The sequence below is a fragment of the Pinus tabuliformis genome, chromosome 5_1 (assembly GCF_031772625.1).
Source record: "Pinus tabuliformis cultivar Carrire ecotype Pingquan chromosome 5_1, CPIR1, whole genome shotgun sequence".
Classification (NCBI taxonomy): Eukaryota; Viridiplantae; Streptophyta; class Pinopsida; order Pinales; family Pinaceae; genus Pinus; species Pinus tabuliformis.
This window is the reverse complement of record NC_142305.1, coordinates 921,084,332-921,102,445: the sequence shown is the minus strand read 5'-3', so window position 1 is coordinate 921,102,445 and position 18,114 is coordinate 921,084,332. Positions and strand designations below refer to the sequence as shown.

General features: G+C 42.4%; 1 protein-coding gene across 1 annotated transcript in view; it reads left to right on the top strand.

Moving 5' to 3' along the window:
- NPU (ATP-dependent helicase/deoxyribonuclease subunit B) overlaps positions 1-18,114 on the top strand; it is a 120,919-nt gene that overhangs the window by 60,964 nt on the left and 41,841 nt on the right. The window contains exon 6 of the mRNA XM_089433164.1: positions 897-978. Coding sequence (XP_089289290.1) covers positions 897-978 — 82 coding nt within the window. The remainder of the gene's footprint in view (positions 1-896; positions 979-18,114) is intronic.

Genomic DNA, 18,114 nt, shown 5'->3' with positions numbered 1-18,114 from the left:
TCCAGATTGAAGCCATTTTGAATTACATGTATTGATATTATGACTTATGGAATTACCTGTTGACATCTATTGATGTAATGACTCTCTGAACTAGTTGCAACTGCATTGATTGGATGTTTGGATCGTCATAGTTTAAGGAGTCAAGACAAGATTAAAAGCTGAAGGCGGAGTGCTTGAGTTATGATTTTGGTTTCTATTTGTTCTCTTATGTGCACTTGTTATTCCTGTGTTGTAGGTTTTTTATAAAGTTACATAGACTCAGCATTCTGGACTGCTGTAAATTATAAGTAGCAACTAAGAGTTTTATTTTAATCTTAATTTGAAAAAATTTCAAATGCTTTTCAATTTCTTTTGAAGGGGTGGTAAGGGATGTTTCCCCTTTTATTTCTTGCTGCTTCTTTTATTTTGTTTGGTGCAATTAGTCCTAGGTTCTTGACATGAAATTGGCATCATGAACTACTTGTAACTGCATTGATTGGATGTTTAATTCTTCATAGTTTCAGGACAAAGATTAAATGCTAATGGCAAAGTACTTGAGTTATGATTTGGTTTCTATTTTTATCTCTAATGTGCACTTTTTATTCCTGTGTTGTAGACTTTGTATAAAATTACATAGATGCAACATTTTCAACTGCTGTAAATTTAAGTTGCAAATTGGAGTTTTATTTTTATTTGCAGAATTTTCAAATTCTTTTGAAGGGGTGGGAAGTAATTCTGCACTTTTTATGTCTTGTTTCTTGTTGTATTTTGTTTGATGCAATTAATCCTAGGTTCTTTACATGGAATTGGTATCATGAACTATGCGCTTTTTTCTTTTAACTTTTCATTTTTTATGTAAGGTCTCTTATTAAAATATGTTTGTCAAGAAAATATTTAATGATAGTCGTTGGTAGCAGATGTGGACAGCCATGAGGATCTGTTGAAGGAGTTTTGGGATCCAGAACATTGGCCAAAGCGTATACTCGTGAGATACTTCTGGTTAGTTACTCTCCTGTAGTTCATTTTGTTTCCAAGCACACTGCTAACTTGATAGCTCTGGGTACTAATTTTTGTTAGGTGCTATAATATGTCTAGAAGTTTTGAACAAGTTTCATTAAACTGTCGTTGTCTACAGGATTAAGTAGATGTGTCCATGGACTTTTAGTTCGTATGAGCCTTGATATATCTAGCAAAACTCAAGGTACCAATTTTAACAGGTTGTTCTGTGAATCATGGTTTGCATGAGCTTGTGGTCCTAATTCAAGTAGTAAGCATGCTCATGTGGCTTACAGGAAATGGTGGGAGTACCTAGAATATTGTTGTCCTCCATATGTAACACAGCCATAGTGTGGGCCTTTAGATATATAGATACTGATTCATCTACTTTAGGAGAGTTTTATGAAACAACGGATAATATGATAGAGAAAATAGAAATGCAGTGGAAGAGTCTAAACATTTGAGTGGAGAACTTAATGGAAAGATAAATGTTGTTCTTCATGATAGGTGGCATAAACTAAATTTTCCATTGCATATGACAACGCATGCTTTGAATCCTAAGTGGTATGAAGACAGGCCTGGTAGAGTTCCAGCTAAAGACAACAGAGTTATAGAAAGGATACATGCTTTCTTTCTGAAACATGTATCCTCCAAAAGAGGATTCTCATTAGAACACAATTTCCTTCCTTTGCATTTGTGACAAATGAGTTTGGGTCAAATGTGGCATGCTGCATGAGAGAATTGGTTGTTGGATGATGCAATTATAGATAAAACTCCAGACATTTGGCTACTTTGCTATTGATGCAGGTTTACAAGCATTTGCATTGGAGTGGATTTGGAGCATATATTTACCCAATGAAAAAGAATAGGCTAGTTGCAGAGGAGAGAAAACCTGGTTTACATTTATAAAAGCCTATGATCAATAGATTGGAAGAACCAAGTTATTTGTAGTTTCCAGCAGTTTGTTGGGATATTGATTTAGGTGATGCATGATGAGGAGGTTGCCAAGAGAGATAATTTGTCTAATATTTTTCACTTGCCAATGGTGGAAGTGTCTGAGTGACTAGATTGTTGATTGGAGCAGAGAAGGGGTCTGCTGGCGTAAGTGCTAAGGCTAGCAGAGGGACCCACAAGATAACCACTTTAGCATAATCTTAATTTATTTAACTATTTCCTAAAGATGGACTTCGAAAAAATAAAAAATTCCTAAGTTAACCTATGATTTAATCTCAGCCCTTTATCATGGTCTAATCTTAGCTATTGAAAGTGACTTCAGGGTTTGGGTCAAAATTATAAGAGGAGATAGAACGAGTAAGTGGCAAATAGTTGAGCATTGCAGTGTGGCAGACCAGTGAAGGGTAGAGACCAAAGTTTAGCAGATTGCGATGTTTTAGCATCCGAGAAGGAGAGATTGATTGAGGATTGAATTTCCTCTTCTCAGACAACCTTAGTGCAACCTCCAGTTCACACGCGGTCACAGGAAAGGAAAGCCTACACGTCTGTACTATTCGCACAGGGCACAGATAGTTAGATTTGCGTGGCAGTACGACAGATCTAGTGTCTTAGAGGGAGATCGATCTATCTCAGAGCTGATCAATTATTTGTTTGTGGAGAAAGGGAAGCTTTCCCTTGCTGTAATTTTCTAAAGAAAATCTTTTTGCTGAAGATAATAAAAGATACAGTTGCAGGTTTTCCTCGGAGTTGGGGTTTCCTGGGTATATCTTGTGTTCTATGTGTGAGATGTGTTTGCCTTCTGATTATTTATTTTTCCGCAGTGCATGTTAAGTTAGAAAACTCAGTGTATTTGTAATTTAAGTTTCCAGTGCAATAGTTGTTTGTATTTCTGGTTTTTATACTTAGAAAATTGCGAATCAGTTACCGAGTTTTAAGGAAATCTAAGATGGTATCAGAGCTAAGCCTCTGATTGAAGACCAAACACAATTTTATCTTCAGGAACAGGTTCTGCTATTCAAAGGGAGCGAATTTATTAAATCGATTTGGTTGTGAGGGTATTTGGGCAGTGCGATTTGGCAGTATGGCTTATCAGGGTCTCAGATTTGAAGATAGATTGGATGGTGCATCCAACTGTTTGTGGCGTGAAAGGATAGCAGTAGTGCTTGAAGAGCAAGGGTTATGGGATTCTGTTGATAATGTCCCAGCTTCACCCTTTGACGCTCAGTGGTTGGCTCAAGATAACAAGATGGATGCCAAAGCGAGAAGAATCATCTTGGAGGGAGTCAAAGGCCAGATTATCCCTCACCTCACTGGGAAGAAGACAACCAAAGCCATGTGGACAACCATCATTAGTCTCTATTAGGGTTCGAGCGAGGCTAGGAAGTTGGTATTGAAGAGAAGCTCAAAAATGCTACAATGTCCAAGTCAGATTTTGTGGTGTCTTACCTCACCAAGTTTTCCAAAGTAATGGAAGAGTTGGATGGTGTGGGTGAAACAGTTCCAGATAGGGATCTGGTAAATTTTGCTCTCTTGGGTTTCCCCAAATCGTGGCAAGCCTTCATGGATGGGATAATATGCCCTAGAAAACCTTCCAGATTGGGAGTGATTATACAGACACTGTGTCCAAGAGGAGATTCAAAGACAAGCTAGGTCACGTGTTAAGGCCAAGGAAGATGAGGAGATTTTTTTTCTAGCCAGCAAAGGGCACAGATCCAAGGGCAAGAAGAGCAGTGGTGGTGGAGAGTTGAGCTCCAAGGGCGAGAAGAAGAAAAAGGATCTTAGCAAGATCAAGTGCTTTTTTGTGCCACCAATTTGGGCATTATGCTACTAAATGCCCTAACAATAAGGGTCCAAGAAGGACCGAGTAGCATCCTTTACAGATGATTTCTCTTGCCATTTTGAGGAGTTTCCACTCATTGCTTGCATGGAAAGCTCAATGGCTACCAGTTTATGGTATGTGGACAACGGTGAATCCTGTCATATGATGGGAAACAAGTACTTCAACAAACTATCAAAAAAAGGACATGTAGTTTGACATTGAGATGGGAGATGATGGAAAGTACTAAGTTGAGGGTACTCATACAGTTTGATTTGAGAGGGTGTCTGGTAACCCTCTTTATCTCCGAGATGTCCTTTATATACCTGGGCTCAAGAAGAATCTCGTTTTAGTTTCAACATTAGAGGATAAGGGGTATGAGATGACCTTTAGACAGGGTAGGGTTTTCATAAAACCCTCAGACTCTAAGGTGGTGAAGCAAATCTGGGTTACACATAAGAGCTTGTATAGATTGCAGTTTGAGACAGCCGCAACATTGACCAGCAGAGGGGCTCGTGACTTAGGCACGAACTTGGAGAGTTATGGCATAGGTGCATGGGGCATCTGCACCATGATGCGCTAAATATTTTACAGGAGATAGTGACAAGACTGCCACAATGCAGTGTGGATCAACATGAGGTGTGTAGTAGGTGTGCAAGGGCTACACATTTGGCAAGTATGCCAAATCATCTTTTCCTAGCAGAGATAGCAGGGTTAAGGGTATCTTGGACCTTGTTCATTCAGATGTTTGTGGTCCTTTCTCTACCACATCCCTTAGTGGGTACAAGTATTATGTCACCTTTATAGATGATCACTCGTTGAAGACTTGCATATTCTTCATGAAAAAGAAGGATGAATTCTTGTCGAAGTTTTTGGAGTTAAGGCCTTTGGTCGAGAACTAGACTGGCAAGAAAATCAAGGCATTGAGGTGTGATAATGGTGGGGAGTACACCTCAAACACATTCAAGAAATTGTGTGCTAAGGAGGGCATCTGGAGAGAGTTGACTACACCATATAATCCTCAGCAGAATGGGGTGGCAGAGTGCAAGAATAGGGCCATAGTTGGAGCAGCCAAAGCCATGTTGCATGACTAGGGGATACCCAAGTTTCTTTAGGCTGAAGCATGCAATAAAACAATTTTCTTGTAGAACCAGAGCCCACACACGGTGCTGGGGTGAGTTACACTAGAAGAAGTGTTTATAGGGAAGAAACTGGATGTATCACATTCCCAGATATTCGGTAGCCTTGTGTATTGCCATGTTCTGGAGGAGAAGAGGAAGAAGCTGGAGCCCACAACAGAGGAGCATCTTTGTGGGCTACAACGAGACATCCACGGTGTATAGGATGTATATTTCAGCACATAAGAAGACAATAATAAGGAGAGATGTGAAGTTTGAGGAGGAAAGGGCTTTGAGCAAGTCCTTAGAGCGCGAGCAGGCTACAGTGCAGGAAGAGGAGCAATAGTCTCCCAAGCAGGAGGCTCAGCCAACACCTCAGACTACAACTATACATGTTGATGGGTAGGCCGAGTAGTAGAAGGATGAGGAGGACATGCAGTTGGAGGAGAGAGTAGAGCCCACTTAGGCAGTGACTCCTAGCATAGGGAGGAGAGCGAGATGGGTAGAGTAGTTGATCTAGGAGGCGCAAGAGCGAGTAGGTGCTCCTAGCACATCAGTCAGATAGAGTAAACAACCACAAAGGTACACTAAATATATGACACTTATGACGAAGTTGTTGGATGTTGAGCTTTCCAGTTACGAGGAGGCAACCACTCAACAGGTGTGGAGAGATGCCATGGTGGAGGATTATGATTCCATCATGAAGAATGATGTTTGGGAGGTGGTGCCGAGGCTAGAGGGAAAATCTGTGGTGGGCTCTCACTAGGTCTACATGTTAGTTTTTGTAGCATCAAATGTGTTCTAGCCACAAAAATTTGTGGAGAGGCTAGAATACATGAGATCTCCAAAACCCAGAAATCGTTTTTGGAAATTCTGCCTAGAAGTGTTTCAATTAGATTATTAACCGATTTTTAAATATTTCCTAAATCTAAACTTAGGGAATATGGTTAATTAATCAATATTAATTGAGATAAGGCGTGAATCGTTTAGAAACTCACATGGATCGACCTAGAAATGATCCTAGCCATTGATTAAGTTTTAATTTTAGCCGTTGGTGCTCCAACAGTGGATTATAAAAGAAAGTCGTTGTGGTGACGGAGTTCATCCAGTGCAGATACTCAGTTGCCCAGGTAGTTCGATTTTCTCAGTAACAATAGCTCAGCAAAGAAGATAGAGCCAGAGGGTGAGTAGCAGGTGGAAGAGGAGAGCAGTAGCATTTTGGGAGGAAGTTTTTTAGTTCCCAGAAGAGTCAAAGGAAGGAAGGCCAAAATCTTCAGACGGCCAGCATAGGCACTACGCAGAGGGTGACGCAGGTATCTCAGCGCAGAGGTTGGGGAAGCTCTTTCAAAGGCAAAAAATAGCTGTGGGGCGAGAGAAAATTCTCACAATATTTTTTCCAGTATTTTCTTCAAATTAGATTGACAACTGGATATCTAAATTATTGTACTCAGAATTGTTGCTAAACATTAATAATAAAACCCTCATCTGTTGCACTGGTTTTCCCGCATTAGGTTTTTTTCGGGGACAATTGTCCAAAAATAACTGTGTCAAATTTATTGTATGTGTGCTAGAATTTCTCAGTTTCCCGTCTTTTATTTTTCGCCGTATTTTTATGGTGAAAATTGCAGCTGGGATTTTATTCGTTATTTGCCGTAGCAAATAAACTACATAATTAATTTTTGAGTTAGAAGAATAATTTCCAGTAGCTGCAATAGATAAAATTTCACATGATATCAGAGAAAAATTGATCAGCCGGGAAGCTCAGAAGTAGAGAAAGGAATTTCGCTGTTCAGAGGGAGCAACAGATCGAAATTCCCAGAGGAATTACACTGTTCAAAGGGAGCAACAGATCGAAATTCCTAGAGGAATTACGCAGAGCCCAGAACAGGCAGTTCAAGTTGCTAGGGCAATAGTTCGATTTTTCAGTTGAAAGGAGGTAGGAAGATCGAATTGCCTAGATTAGTGATTTCAACAGTCAGAGGGAGTAGTTGCAGCTCAGATTTTCGCTGAGCAGAATCCTAGTTGGACGCAAAGAGTTTTTGCTGTAGGTTGTAGAGTAGAGTCCGCGTCGGGAGAAAAAGAGGAATAACACACTAAATTTGTTCAAATATAGCCATGGATAGAAGTAACATTCAGGACACTTCAGATTTCTCTTCCAGATTGGAAGACGAATTTGCTTGCTTAGTAGGATGGGTATGGTGGAGAACCCGTTTCAGTAGCAGGGATAGGCTATTTTGGATGTTGTAGTTGCAGCAACAATAGATGAGAGGGAGTTGCAGTGCAGTATGACAGGGTTAGCAGCAACGCGGATGCAACATATATCAGGGTTGCGCAGTAGTTGGTGGGCAACAACAACCAAACATCAGCAGCATAACAAGAGATGATGCAGAGACAAAGTGCTGCTACAGGAAGCAACAACGCTAGAACACATTCCTCGCTAAGAGGGAGTGTTAATTTTTGTAGCATCGAATGTGTTCTAGCCACAAAATTTTGTGGAGAGGCTAGACTACATGAGATCTCCAAAACCCAGAAATCGTTTCTGGAAATTCTGCCTAGAAGTGTCTCAATTAGATTATTAACTGATTTTTAAATATTTCGTAAGTCTAAACTTAGGGAATATGGTTAATTAATCAATATAAATTGAGATAAGGCGTGAATCATCCAGAAACTCACACGGATCAACCCATAAATGATCCTAGCCATTGATTAAGTTTTAATAATGGCCATTCATGCTCCAACAATGGATTATAAAAGAAAGTCGATGTGGTGATGGAGATCATCCAGTGCAGATACTCAATTGCCCAGGCAGTTCAATTTTCTCGGTAACAACAACTCAGTAGAGAAGATAGAGTTAGAGGGTGAGTAGCAGGTGGAAGAGGAGAGCAATAGCATTCCGGGAGGAATTTTTTCAGTTCCTGGAAGAGTTGAAGGAAGGAAGGCCGAAATCTTCAGAGGGCCAATGTATGCACTGTGCAGAGGGTGACGTAGGCATCTCAGTGCAGAGGCTGGGGGAGCTATTTCGGAGGCAAAAAATAGCTGTGGGGTGAGAGAAATTTCTCACAATATTTTCTTCAGATTAGATTGACAACTGGACATCTAAATTATCGTACGCAAAATTGCTATTGAACATTAATAAATAAAACCCTCGTTTGCTGCACCGGTGAACATTAATAATAAAACCCTCATTTGCTGCACCGGTTTTCCCGCATTGGGTTTTTCTGGGGACAATTATCCAAAAATAATTGTGTCAAATTTATTGTGCGCTAGAATTTCTCAGTTTCCCGTATTTTATTTTCCGTAGTATTTTTATGTTGAAAATTGGAGCTTTGATTTTATTCGTTATTTACTGTAGCAAATAAACTACATAATTATTTTTTGAGTTAGAAGAATAATTTCCAGTGGTTGCAATAGATAAAATTTCACACTACAAGATCAAGCATGGGGCTAATGGGAGAATCGAGAAATATAAGGCAAGATTCGTGGCAAAGGAGTTGTTGCAGGTAGAGGGGATTGATTATGACAATACCTTTATCCTAGTGGCCAAATATTCATCTATCAAGGCTATTGTGGTTATTACAATGCAGATGGGGTGGAGGATCCACCATATGAACGTTAAAACAATGTTCCTTAATGGGGTTGTTGAGGAAGAGATTTATATTGAGCAGCTGGAGGGGTTTGAGACATGCAACAATAAGACACACGTTTGCAGACTCAAGAGAGCCCTGTATGGGCTCAAATAGGCTCCACAAGCATGGTATGCTCGAATAGACAATTACATTAAGGGATTGGGCTTCGCCAAGAGTGAAGCGAACCCCAACCTCTACTACATTGTTGTTGGAGGTGAGTTGCTTATTCTGGTGCTATATGTGGACGATCTGATTTTGATAGGCGCAGATAAGCTCATCTAGGAGTGCAAGAGAGATCTTGCAGGCGAGTTTGAGATGAAGGATATGGGGCTGATGCACTATTTCCTTGGGCTTGGGGTTGGCAGGGTAATGGCGAGATTTTCTTGGGTTAAGGAAGGTATGCCTTGAAGATTCTGAAGAGATTCCACATTCGGGATTGCAGGCCCATGACCACGCCTCTAGTCTCAAATTGGAGGAAGGAAGATACATCTAGATCGGAACGAGTATATTCCTCACTTTACCAACAGTTGATTGGGTCGCTTATGTATTTAGTGGACACATGGCCAGGCATATGCTTTACATTTAACTCTTTGAGCCAGTTTATGGTCAAGCCTACTAGAGTGCATTGGGTTACTGCTAAGCACGTGTTGAGATATCTTAGGGGAATAATAGAGCTTGGATTATGGTATAGACAAGTTGATGAGATGAGGCTTGAGGGCTTCATGGATGCAGATTGGGCAGGGAGCTCTATAGACGAGAAAGAGCAGATTAGGATGCATATTCATTGTTGCATCAACAACTGTTTCTTGGTTCAATAGGAACCAAAGATTAGTTGCATTGAGTTCAGTCGAGTCGAGTCCATGGCTACCAATTTGGTAGGGTGTGAAGCTATTTGGTCAAGGAAGCTTCTCGTGGGCGTGTTTAGGACAGAGTTGGAGCCCACCGTGATTCACTGTGACAATCGGAGTTGCATCAAACTCTTTGAGAATCCAATATTTCACAATCACTCAAAGCACATCGACATGCATTATCATCACATTATGGATGTTGTTCAGAGAGGTATAGTTTCACTCTAGTATGTACCAACAAAGGAGCAGACAACGAACATTTTGACCAAGGCTTTGGCAAGGAGCATATTTGTTTACCTCAGAGAGAAGTTGGGTGTAGTGCAAAACACCTTCCTCTCTAAGAGGGAGTGTTGATTGCAGTAGAGAAGTAAGGGTTCTGCTGGCCAAATTTCTAAGGCTAGCAGAGGACCCACAAGACAACCACTTTAGTAGAACATTAATTTATTTAACTATTTCTTAAATTTGGACTTAGGAAAAATTAAAATTTCCTAAGTTAACTTATGATTTGATCTCAACCCTTCATCACGATCTAATCTCAACTGTTGAAAGTGACTTAGGGTTTGGGTTGAAATTATAAGAGGAGATAGAGCAAGGAAGTGGCAAGTCAGTTGAGCACAACAATGTGTCAGACCAACGAAAAGAAGAGACTAGAGTTCAACAGATCACAGTGTTTTAGCATTCAGGAAGGAGAGATCAAGTAAGGATCAAATTTCGTCATTTCGAATAGCGTTAGTGTAGCCTTTAGTTTGCACATGGGCACATGAAAAGAAATCCTGCGCGTCCGTACTATGTGCACAGGGCACAAATAGTTAGACTTGCATGACCATACGACAAATCTAGTGTGTTAGAGGGAGATCGATCTATCTCAGTTGATCAATTTTTTGTTTGTAGAGAAGGGGAAGTTTTCCCTTGCTGTAATTTTCTGAAGAAAATTCTTTCGTTGAAGATAAAAAAAGACACTCAAAGTTGCAGGTTTTCCCCGGAGTGGGGTTTCCTTAGTATATCTTGTATTTTATGTGTGAGATGTGTTTGTCTTCTGATTATTTATTTTTCCGCTGTGTATGCTAAGTTAGAAAACTCAGTGTATTTGCAATTTAAGTTTCCAGTGTAATATTTGTTTGTATTTCTGGTTTTATACTTAGAAAATTGCGAATTAGTTACTAACTTACTGGGTTTTAAGGAAATCTAACATAGATGATGACGTTGACCTTAACCTTGAATCTTGATGCACCACTTGAGAGCAATCACGTACTTGACAATTTTAGGAGATACATAGAGGTTCTCGCTCTTAGAATTTAAAATTGTCAATGTTGTTATTTATTGTATATGATGTTTTTTGAAACTGAAAAGAGTGTTTGTATTATAAACAGTGTAAACTTTGAAACGGGAACTGATACTGTTACCCATTTTGTAGAGATAGCAAAAAAGTGACCTGATTTTGAAAAGGGGTGATGCAGAACACACATGTTTTTTTTAGAGCATAGTTTTTGGCACTTTAATTTTTTTTATGTACATTACGTTTTAGAATGGTAGTGATTTTCATGCTGATTTAAAAAAGTGGGTATTCTGCATCACACCCTTTTTTTAAAAGACCTATTTTTTGACTTTAAATTTTCTAATGTATGAAATGTAAATAATTATTTTCTAAATTTGATAATTTTTGAAGTGGTCGTTTTCTTCATATTTTCTTGTTTTTTATTTTAATTTTAATTTTTTTGTAGTGAGGTTTTTATTGTTTTGCATTTTTAAATTAGAAAGTCGATATTTTGAATTTTCGATATTCTACATATTTATACATCCTTAATTAATTTTTCAATCCATATGAAATAATTGTTTCTAAAAAACAATATTTTTTAGCAATGGACATAAAAACAACCATTTTTAACATAAATATAACAAAAAACCTACACGTTTTGATAATTTTTTGCTAGAATTGACATGTCAAAATCACAATTTTTATACGAAAATTTTAACTAAAAATGGTTAAATAATAGTTTTTTTTTTTATGAATTTCATGTCAAAAAAATAATAATAATCATTTTTTTTCAAAAAATAATGATTAACTTAAAAATCAATGCGAAAATCACATATTACAAATATTGAATGCATAACAACCTTAATTGAGTGTTTATTCTTCTCATAAAATGTCAAAGTCAAAACATTGCAAAGCTTGATTTCCAAGCATAACTTAAATTTAATCAACAATGTCACATAATCCAAACTCTTCGTCCTCTAGAGTTTCATCATTGTCTTCTTCCACAATATTTTCTGCTTCCTTTTGCTCATTTTCCTCTTCTAATGGATCTTTGATGTCTGCGAATCTCCCAATGTATGTCTTTCCAAACATTCCATGTAATGGTGGTTGGGGTTTCTTTGCCTTTTTTGCCACACGTGATTCACTAAAGTCCCCTTTCTTCAACCCAATTTCTTGCATTGCATCTGGAAGAAATTGAAAAGCATTAATTCTTTGCTGAATGAAATTGCACTGTAATGGATATTTTTCAATTGCAATGCAATTTCTTCTTTTTTGAAGGCAACATGCTAGTGTTGTACCTAATTATCAAGCACAAAAGAAATAATGAAGTAAATTAGTACAATGACATATTAATTAAAAAATAACATATTGAAATTCAATTCCATATAATAAAACTTACCTGAGCCAGAAAATAAATCCAGAACCCAATCTCCTTCATTTGAACATATGTCTATAAGATAGTTAATCAATAATTGTGGTTTTTGATAAATGTTAACTATCTCTCCTTTTGTTTCTTTGTCTTCATATGTTAGTTTTCTGACAACAACATCATAAGTCAGTATTTGGCTATGACTCTTTCCGTCTACCCGATTAAAAATCATAGACATATGGCTATCATCTTTTGCCCAACTATCAATATGAATGAACTCACAATCATTTATAAATTATTGATCTTCATTGTTAAGAAGATTTGACTTTTCCCTGTAACATGAAATAGTAAAAGTTCAATTAACTTGTACATAAATGAATTTTTCAACATTAATCAAATACACATTTTAAACGTCTTACCATGTAAGCTGCATCCTTGAATTTGTTTTCCCCTTGAAGCTTGACAATATCATTGTCAATTGTGTGTCTGAATGAAATGTCACAAATCTCCATAATGGCGATGACGTGACTTCTACAAATCCCGCAACCACTTTACTAAGAGCTTGATAAGTATAAGGGTCACTATAATAGTAAATGTTTGCAATATTGAAACCGTGGGGAATATCTGCAATAATTAGGGCATACTCCTTTTTCGGTATGAGTTTAGCAATGTCTTCACAGTCGCCTTGTATCACTTGATATTGAATAGTGTCTAGCCCATTCCAAATGAAATGATTAAGAGTTGGATCAAGTTCAACATTCTTAATACGTTGCTTCCTCAGTGTTTCGATCTTTATTTTTTCAATAAAGGTTTTGAAACTATCTGGTGCTCCATTATCATCCTTCCTCATCTTTTATAAAATAAACAAATATATGTGTAAGTTATAAATTAAAAATAGTACACAAATGAATAAAAATGAATGTATAAATCAAGATACCTTTTTAAATGCAAGATAAAAAGCTTTTAATGTTGATGTAGAACTTGAATCTGGATAGTTGCGTACAACATCATCCCAACTATCTTCATTCAACAATCTAAACATTTGTTCTTGAATTTTCATGTAAACTTTGTGACTGCATAGATAAAGTAACAAAAAGTTAATATAATGATATGTATAACAAATATTACCAAGAACAACCTGTTTTAGTTAAAAGATAACTATAATCTAGAAATAAATAAAAATAATTCAGCAAACTTATTTTTGAAATTCTTCAGACATTTCCTCCAATGATAATTCCCCTGACCTCACACGAGATAATATTGTTTTGACAATTTTTTCATCTTTCACTCCTTGTATCGCCCTCCAAGGTGTGATAGTCATATCGTCTAGAAGTTGCTTCATTCCAGGAGCTGATTTACTGTTGCTACATATCAATGGCTTAGACTTTTTGACCCTCTGGTTTTTAATGCCAATGTCTTCCCATATGCTAAAAATCTCATCAATCAACTTCCAAACATCTCCAGTTCTAAATGCCAATTGGAAAATGTTATCAACACCTCTGAATAAATCATTATTTTTGTTGCCTTTTCCACCTTTTGCATTGATTTTTTCTTTAATTTGATAGCCTATTTCCGTAGAACATTCCTTTCGGAAATCTGCAGTAACATGTATCCTATCCCCATCACATTTTTCTTGAAATTCACTATGAATAAATCTAACCCTTTGGATGAAAGTCATATACATCCTATATTCATTATCTGAATTATGATCCCATGCCACTAACTTTGCTTCTGTTTCTGATAAACTAGCATAAATGACACATTTCATTGTTTCAAAACGTGGGTTATTAAGATATTCCTCCATCAATTGTCTTTGAGCTTCTATAGAATGGTTCCCCCCAAGCACATAATAATTTTATTCAAAACATTTTTACCTATCAAATGCTTCTTTGTTGGGAACTTGAAGTGGATCAACAAGAAGCACATAACTAACCTCATGAGCATATGGATTGTACCTCATCAATGTCTTCAAGTTGTGAACATGCAGATGATGTGGCTTTCTGACTTGATATTGACATTGTCCTTCACTTGCCTTATAGGTTTGTCTGACATTACGCTAAAATGTACGACCACCTTCAATTAAGTTCCTCTTTGTCAAATTCTGTCGAATGGCATTTTGTTTTGTTTTGATAATGCCATCTAAATCAGCTCCTGGTGTAATGATTTCTCTGCTTTCTTTTGAAGCTTCACTAGGTTCTTGACTGTTGGTAATGACTACAAAATTTTCAACTTTACTTTTTCTTCGTCACAACATTCTCAACAGATTTATTCTTGGGCATTGTTACTTTTGGTCTTTTACGGCTCTTTTCAGTTCCAATGTCATCTTTAGTAATGGCAACATATGCTTCACTGTCAGTTTCAACTTCATCGTCCTCAAAAGTAACTTGTTTACCCTTGCTAGATTTATCCACCAAAGGCCTTTTTTTTCTGATTCTTTGGATGTAGTTTTGTAGCGTCATCAATTACTACGTTTTGCTTGTTTTCCATATCTTCTTCTGACACTGAGTAAAAACTGCTGACAACTTTCATGATATCATGCTCTATGAAATGAATGCCTCCCAACCTAATTGAACAACTTTCAACAAAATTCTGCCAAACAAAATATCATATGTCAATAAAAACAAAGTTAAAAAAATATAGCGAGACACTTTCAAGAACGCAAAATACAAATATAAATAACAATACTTATGATGTTTTGTGTCATCTCATTTACGATTTGTTTACACAACTTTGTAGATACCTCTCTCGTGTCATACAATGAATATGATAGTCGGTATTTAATCCTTTCATGTGACTTGGGAGCTTTTGTAAGTATGTAAACAACTTTAGTGTCCGGTACCAAACACATATCTATGACTCTTCCCATCACCTCAAAAATTCCATTATCATTCGGTATATCAATATATAGATATATATTCACATTTGTGCTTTCTCTTTCTTTCACATACCAGATTCTTGATGGAAATTTCACTTCTTTTGAATTCTTCCAGTCTGAAATCATCTTCTTATCACTTGAGGCACTTGAAAGATTTGTAGCCATGAGCTCAGGTGGAGTTCGTTCACCAATGTTTCTTGAAGATGCACCTTTAAGAGTCTTTGGTCCATAAAGATTCACAGAAATTTTCTTTGATGCCATTTTCCTGAAAAATAGAAACACATAAATCAGTAAATAACAAAAACATATTAACTTAAATTAACAACGAAAATATATCATAAATTTTTTATTTGTATAATTAGAATCGCCCAGCCACCCCTAACGGGCGGGCGGGCGGGTCGGTGGGTAGGTGGGAGGTCGGGTGAGGGACGACTGGGCGGGGTGGGCAGCCAGGCGGGTGAGGGCGGGCGGGGTTGGCGGGAGGGCCGGGTGGGTGTGGGCGAGGGGTGCGCGGGTGTGGGCGGGCGGGCGTGGGTGGGGGCGAGCGTGCGGGGGCGCCGGGCGGGGTGGGCTGGCCCCCAACCTCCCCATCCTCACCGCACCCGGCCCCCTTGACCCGTCAACCTCCCGATCCCCCACCGCACCCGGCCCCCTTCCATCCCCACACGCCCATGGGGACCCTCTTCCCTCACGCCCACCCGCCTCTCCCCCACCGCTCTTGCCCCCCCCCTCACACACTCCCTCACTCCCTCAACCCCACAGCCACCCGCCTCTCCCCCACCCCTCGTCCCCCACCTACCCGACCCCTCCCACACCCCCTCACACCTCCCACCCCCTCACACACCCCGTCACACACTAGGCACTCCCGCGCACCCCCGCCCTCCCGACATCCCCACACTGCCCCACCCACGGCCTCCTCCTCCCTGCTGACCCTTCCACCTGCCTTCACCCTCCCTCGCCCTCCCCTTCTCTGCCCGCCCCCTCACTCACCCCCTCACCCGCACGCCCTCCTCGCCCACGCCCGCCAACGGCGGCCCCCTCACCCGCACGCCCTTCACCCACCTTTCGACATGCCCACGCCCTCCCCCTTACCCGCACCGCCCGTCCACCCCCCTCAGCCTCTGCCCCCTCACTCGCCCTCCCTCACCCACGTCCGCCTCGCCCACCCCAACCCCACACTCGCCCACCCACATGCCCACACCCACCCCCTCACCCGCCCCTCCCCACCCACGCTCGCCCCCTCACTCGCATGCCCTCCACACCGCCTCCCCCACCCTCCACGCCTACACCCGCCCTCCTCGCCCACGCTCACACCTGCCCCCTCACCCGCATGCCCTTCGCACCCCCTCACCCACCTTCCCTGCCCACACCCGCCCCCTGGCACCCCCACCCGCCCCCCTTCGCCCACCCCGCATGCCACGCGCTTCCCACCCGTCCTCGCCTACGCCCACAACTATCCCACCCCCTCACCCGCCTGCCCAACCTCACCCACGCCCACGCCCGCCCCACCCCCACCCCCGACCCCTCACCCGCCCACCCGCCCTCGCCCACGCCCGCCCCCCCGCCTGACCGGTGGCTGGGCAATTCCCGGGATCGCTAGAATCGCCTGGCCACCGGTCGGGCGGGCAGCCGGGGTGGCGCGGCTCGGAATTGCTTGGCCACCGGTCGGGCAGGGGGGCGGGCTGCCGGGGTGGCGCGGCCCGGAATTGCTCGGCCACTGGTCGGGCCGGGGGGGTGGCGCCGGTCGAGGGTGGGGTGTGGGTGGGGAGGGAGGGTGGGCGGGGGAGGCTGTGGGCGGGCGTGGGCAGCGGTGGGGGTGGGGAGGGCGTGGGTGGGGTGAGGGGGAGGGCGTGAGTGAGGGGGAGGGTGTGGGTGGAGTGGCTGAGGGGGACAGTGCAGGGGGGAGGGTGGAGGGAGTGTGGGTGAGGGGGACGGTGCGCCCATGCCCGCCCCCCCCTCGACCGATGGCCGAGCGATTTCGGGAATCGCCAGAATCTCCTGGCCACCGGCCGGGCGGGGGGGCGGGCCGCCGGGGTGGCGCGGCCCGGAATTGCTCGGCCACCGGTCGGGTGGGGGGTGGCACCGGCCGAGGGTGGGGTGTGGGTGGGGAGGGAGGGTGGGCGGGGGAGGCTGTGGGCGGGCTTGGGCAGCGGTGGGGGTGGGGAGGGCATGGGTGGGGTGAGGGGGAGGGGGTGGGTGGCGTGGGTGAGGGGGACGGCGTGGGAGGGAGGGTGGGTGAGGGGGATGGCGCGTGAGGGGGAGGGCATGAGGGGGTGGGTGAGGGGGAGGGCGTGCGGGTGAGGGGGTAGGGAGGGTGGCTTAGGGGGAGGGTGCGTGGGTGGGAAGAGCGTGGGGAGGGGGGGTAAGGGGGAAGGAGGGCGGGTAAGGTGGTGGGGAGAGCGTGGGTCGGGAGGGTAGATGAGAGGGAGGGCGTGCGGGTGGCGGGGTCGATGTGGGGTGCGGTCGGGTGGGTGTGGGGGGATGAGGGTGAGGGGGGCGGCGAGTGGGTGTGGGTGAGGGGATAGGGGCGGCGTGGGCGCGTGGAGGTGGAAGGGGGGCAGGTGCGGGTGGGGATGGGAGGGTTGGTGAGTCATGTGGGGATGTGGGGGTGAGGGGTCTAGGGGATTGGTTGTAGGGGATGAGGGTGGCGTTGAGGGGGCGGAATGTGGAGAGGGGGGGGGGGGTAAGGGGGCAGGAGCACGAGGTGTGGGTGAAGGGGGTGAGGGTGTCGGGAGTGGGGGGTGGGTTGTAGGGGGCGAGTTGGGTTGCGGCGCCCACCTCGACAGCTCGCCTGTCCGCTGCGAGGGTTGGGCGATTCTGAGAATCGCCCAACCCAAGCGACGGGCAGGTGAGCTGTCGTGGTGGGCGCCGCAACCCAACTCGCCCCCCGCGCCCTCACACCCCGCCCGTTCGCCCAACCTCCATGCCCACCCCGCGACACCACGGCGGCCCACCCACGGCTATTGGGCGATTGAGTTTGATCGGGCTCACTGTGCTCACGATGGATGTAATTGTTATTTTGGCTCAGAAAAATTATTAATTTAAAAAAAAAAATCTTTTTCATTAAACTAATTTAATATGAAAATTTTCAAGAAAAAAAATTTAACTTACCTTTCAATTGCGAGAATTCTTCGTTGAATATGTTGTTGATAGCAATGTAGCTGCTCCACAAATTCACGATTCTTTCAACGAACTTCAGAAAACTTGGATGTGATGTGAGTAATAGTGATAATGACATTTAATATATAAGTGAAATTACAGAGATGTTTTACCGTATG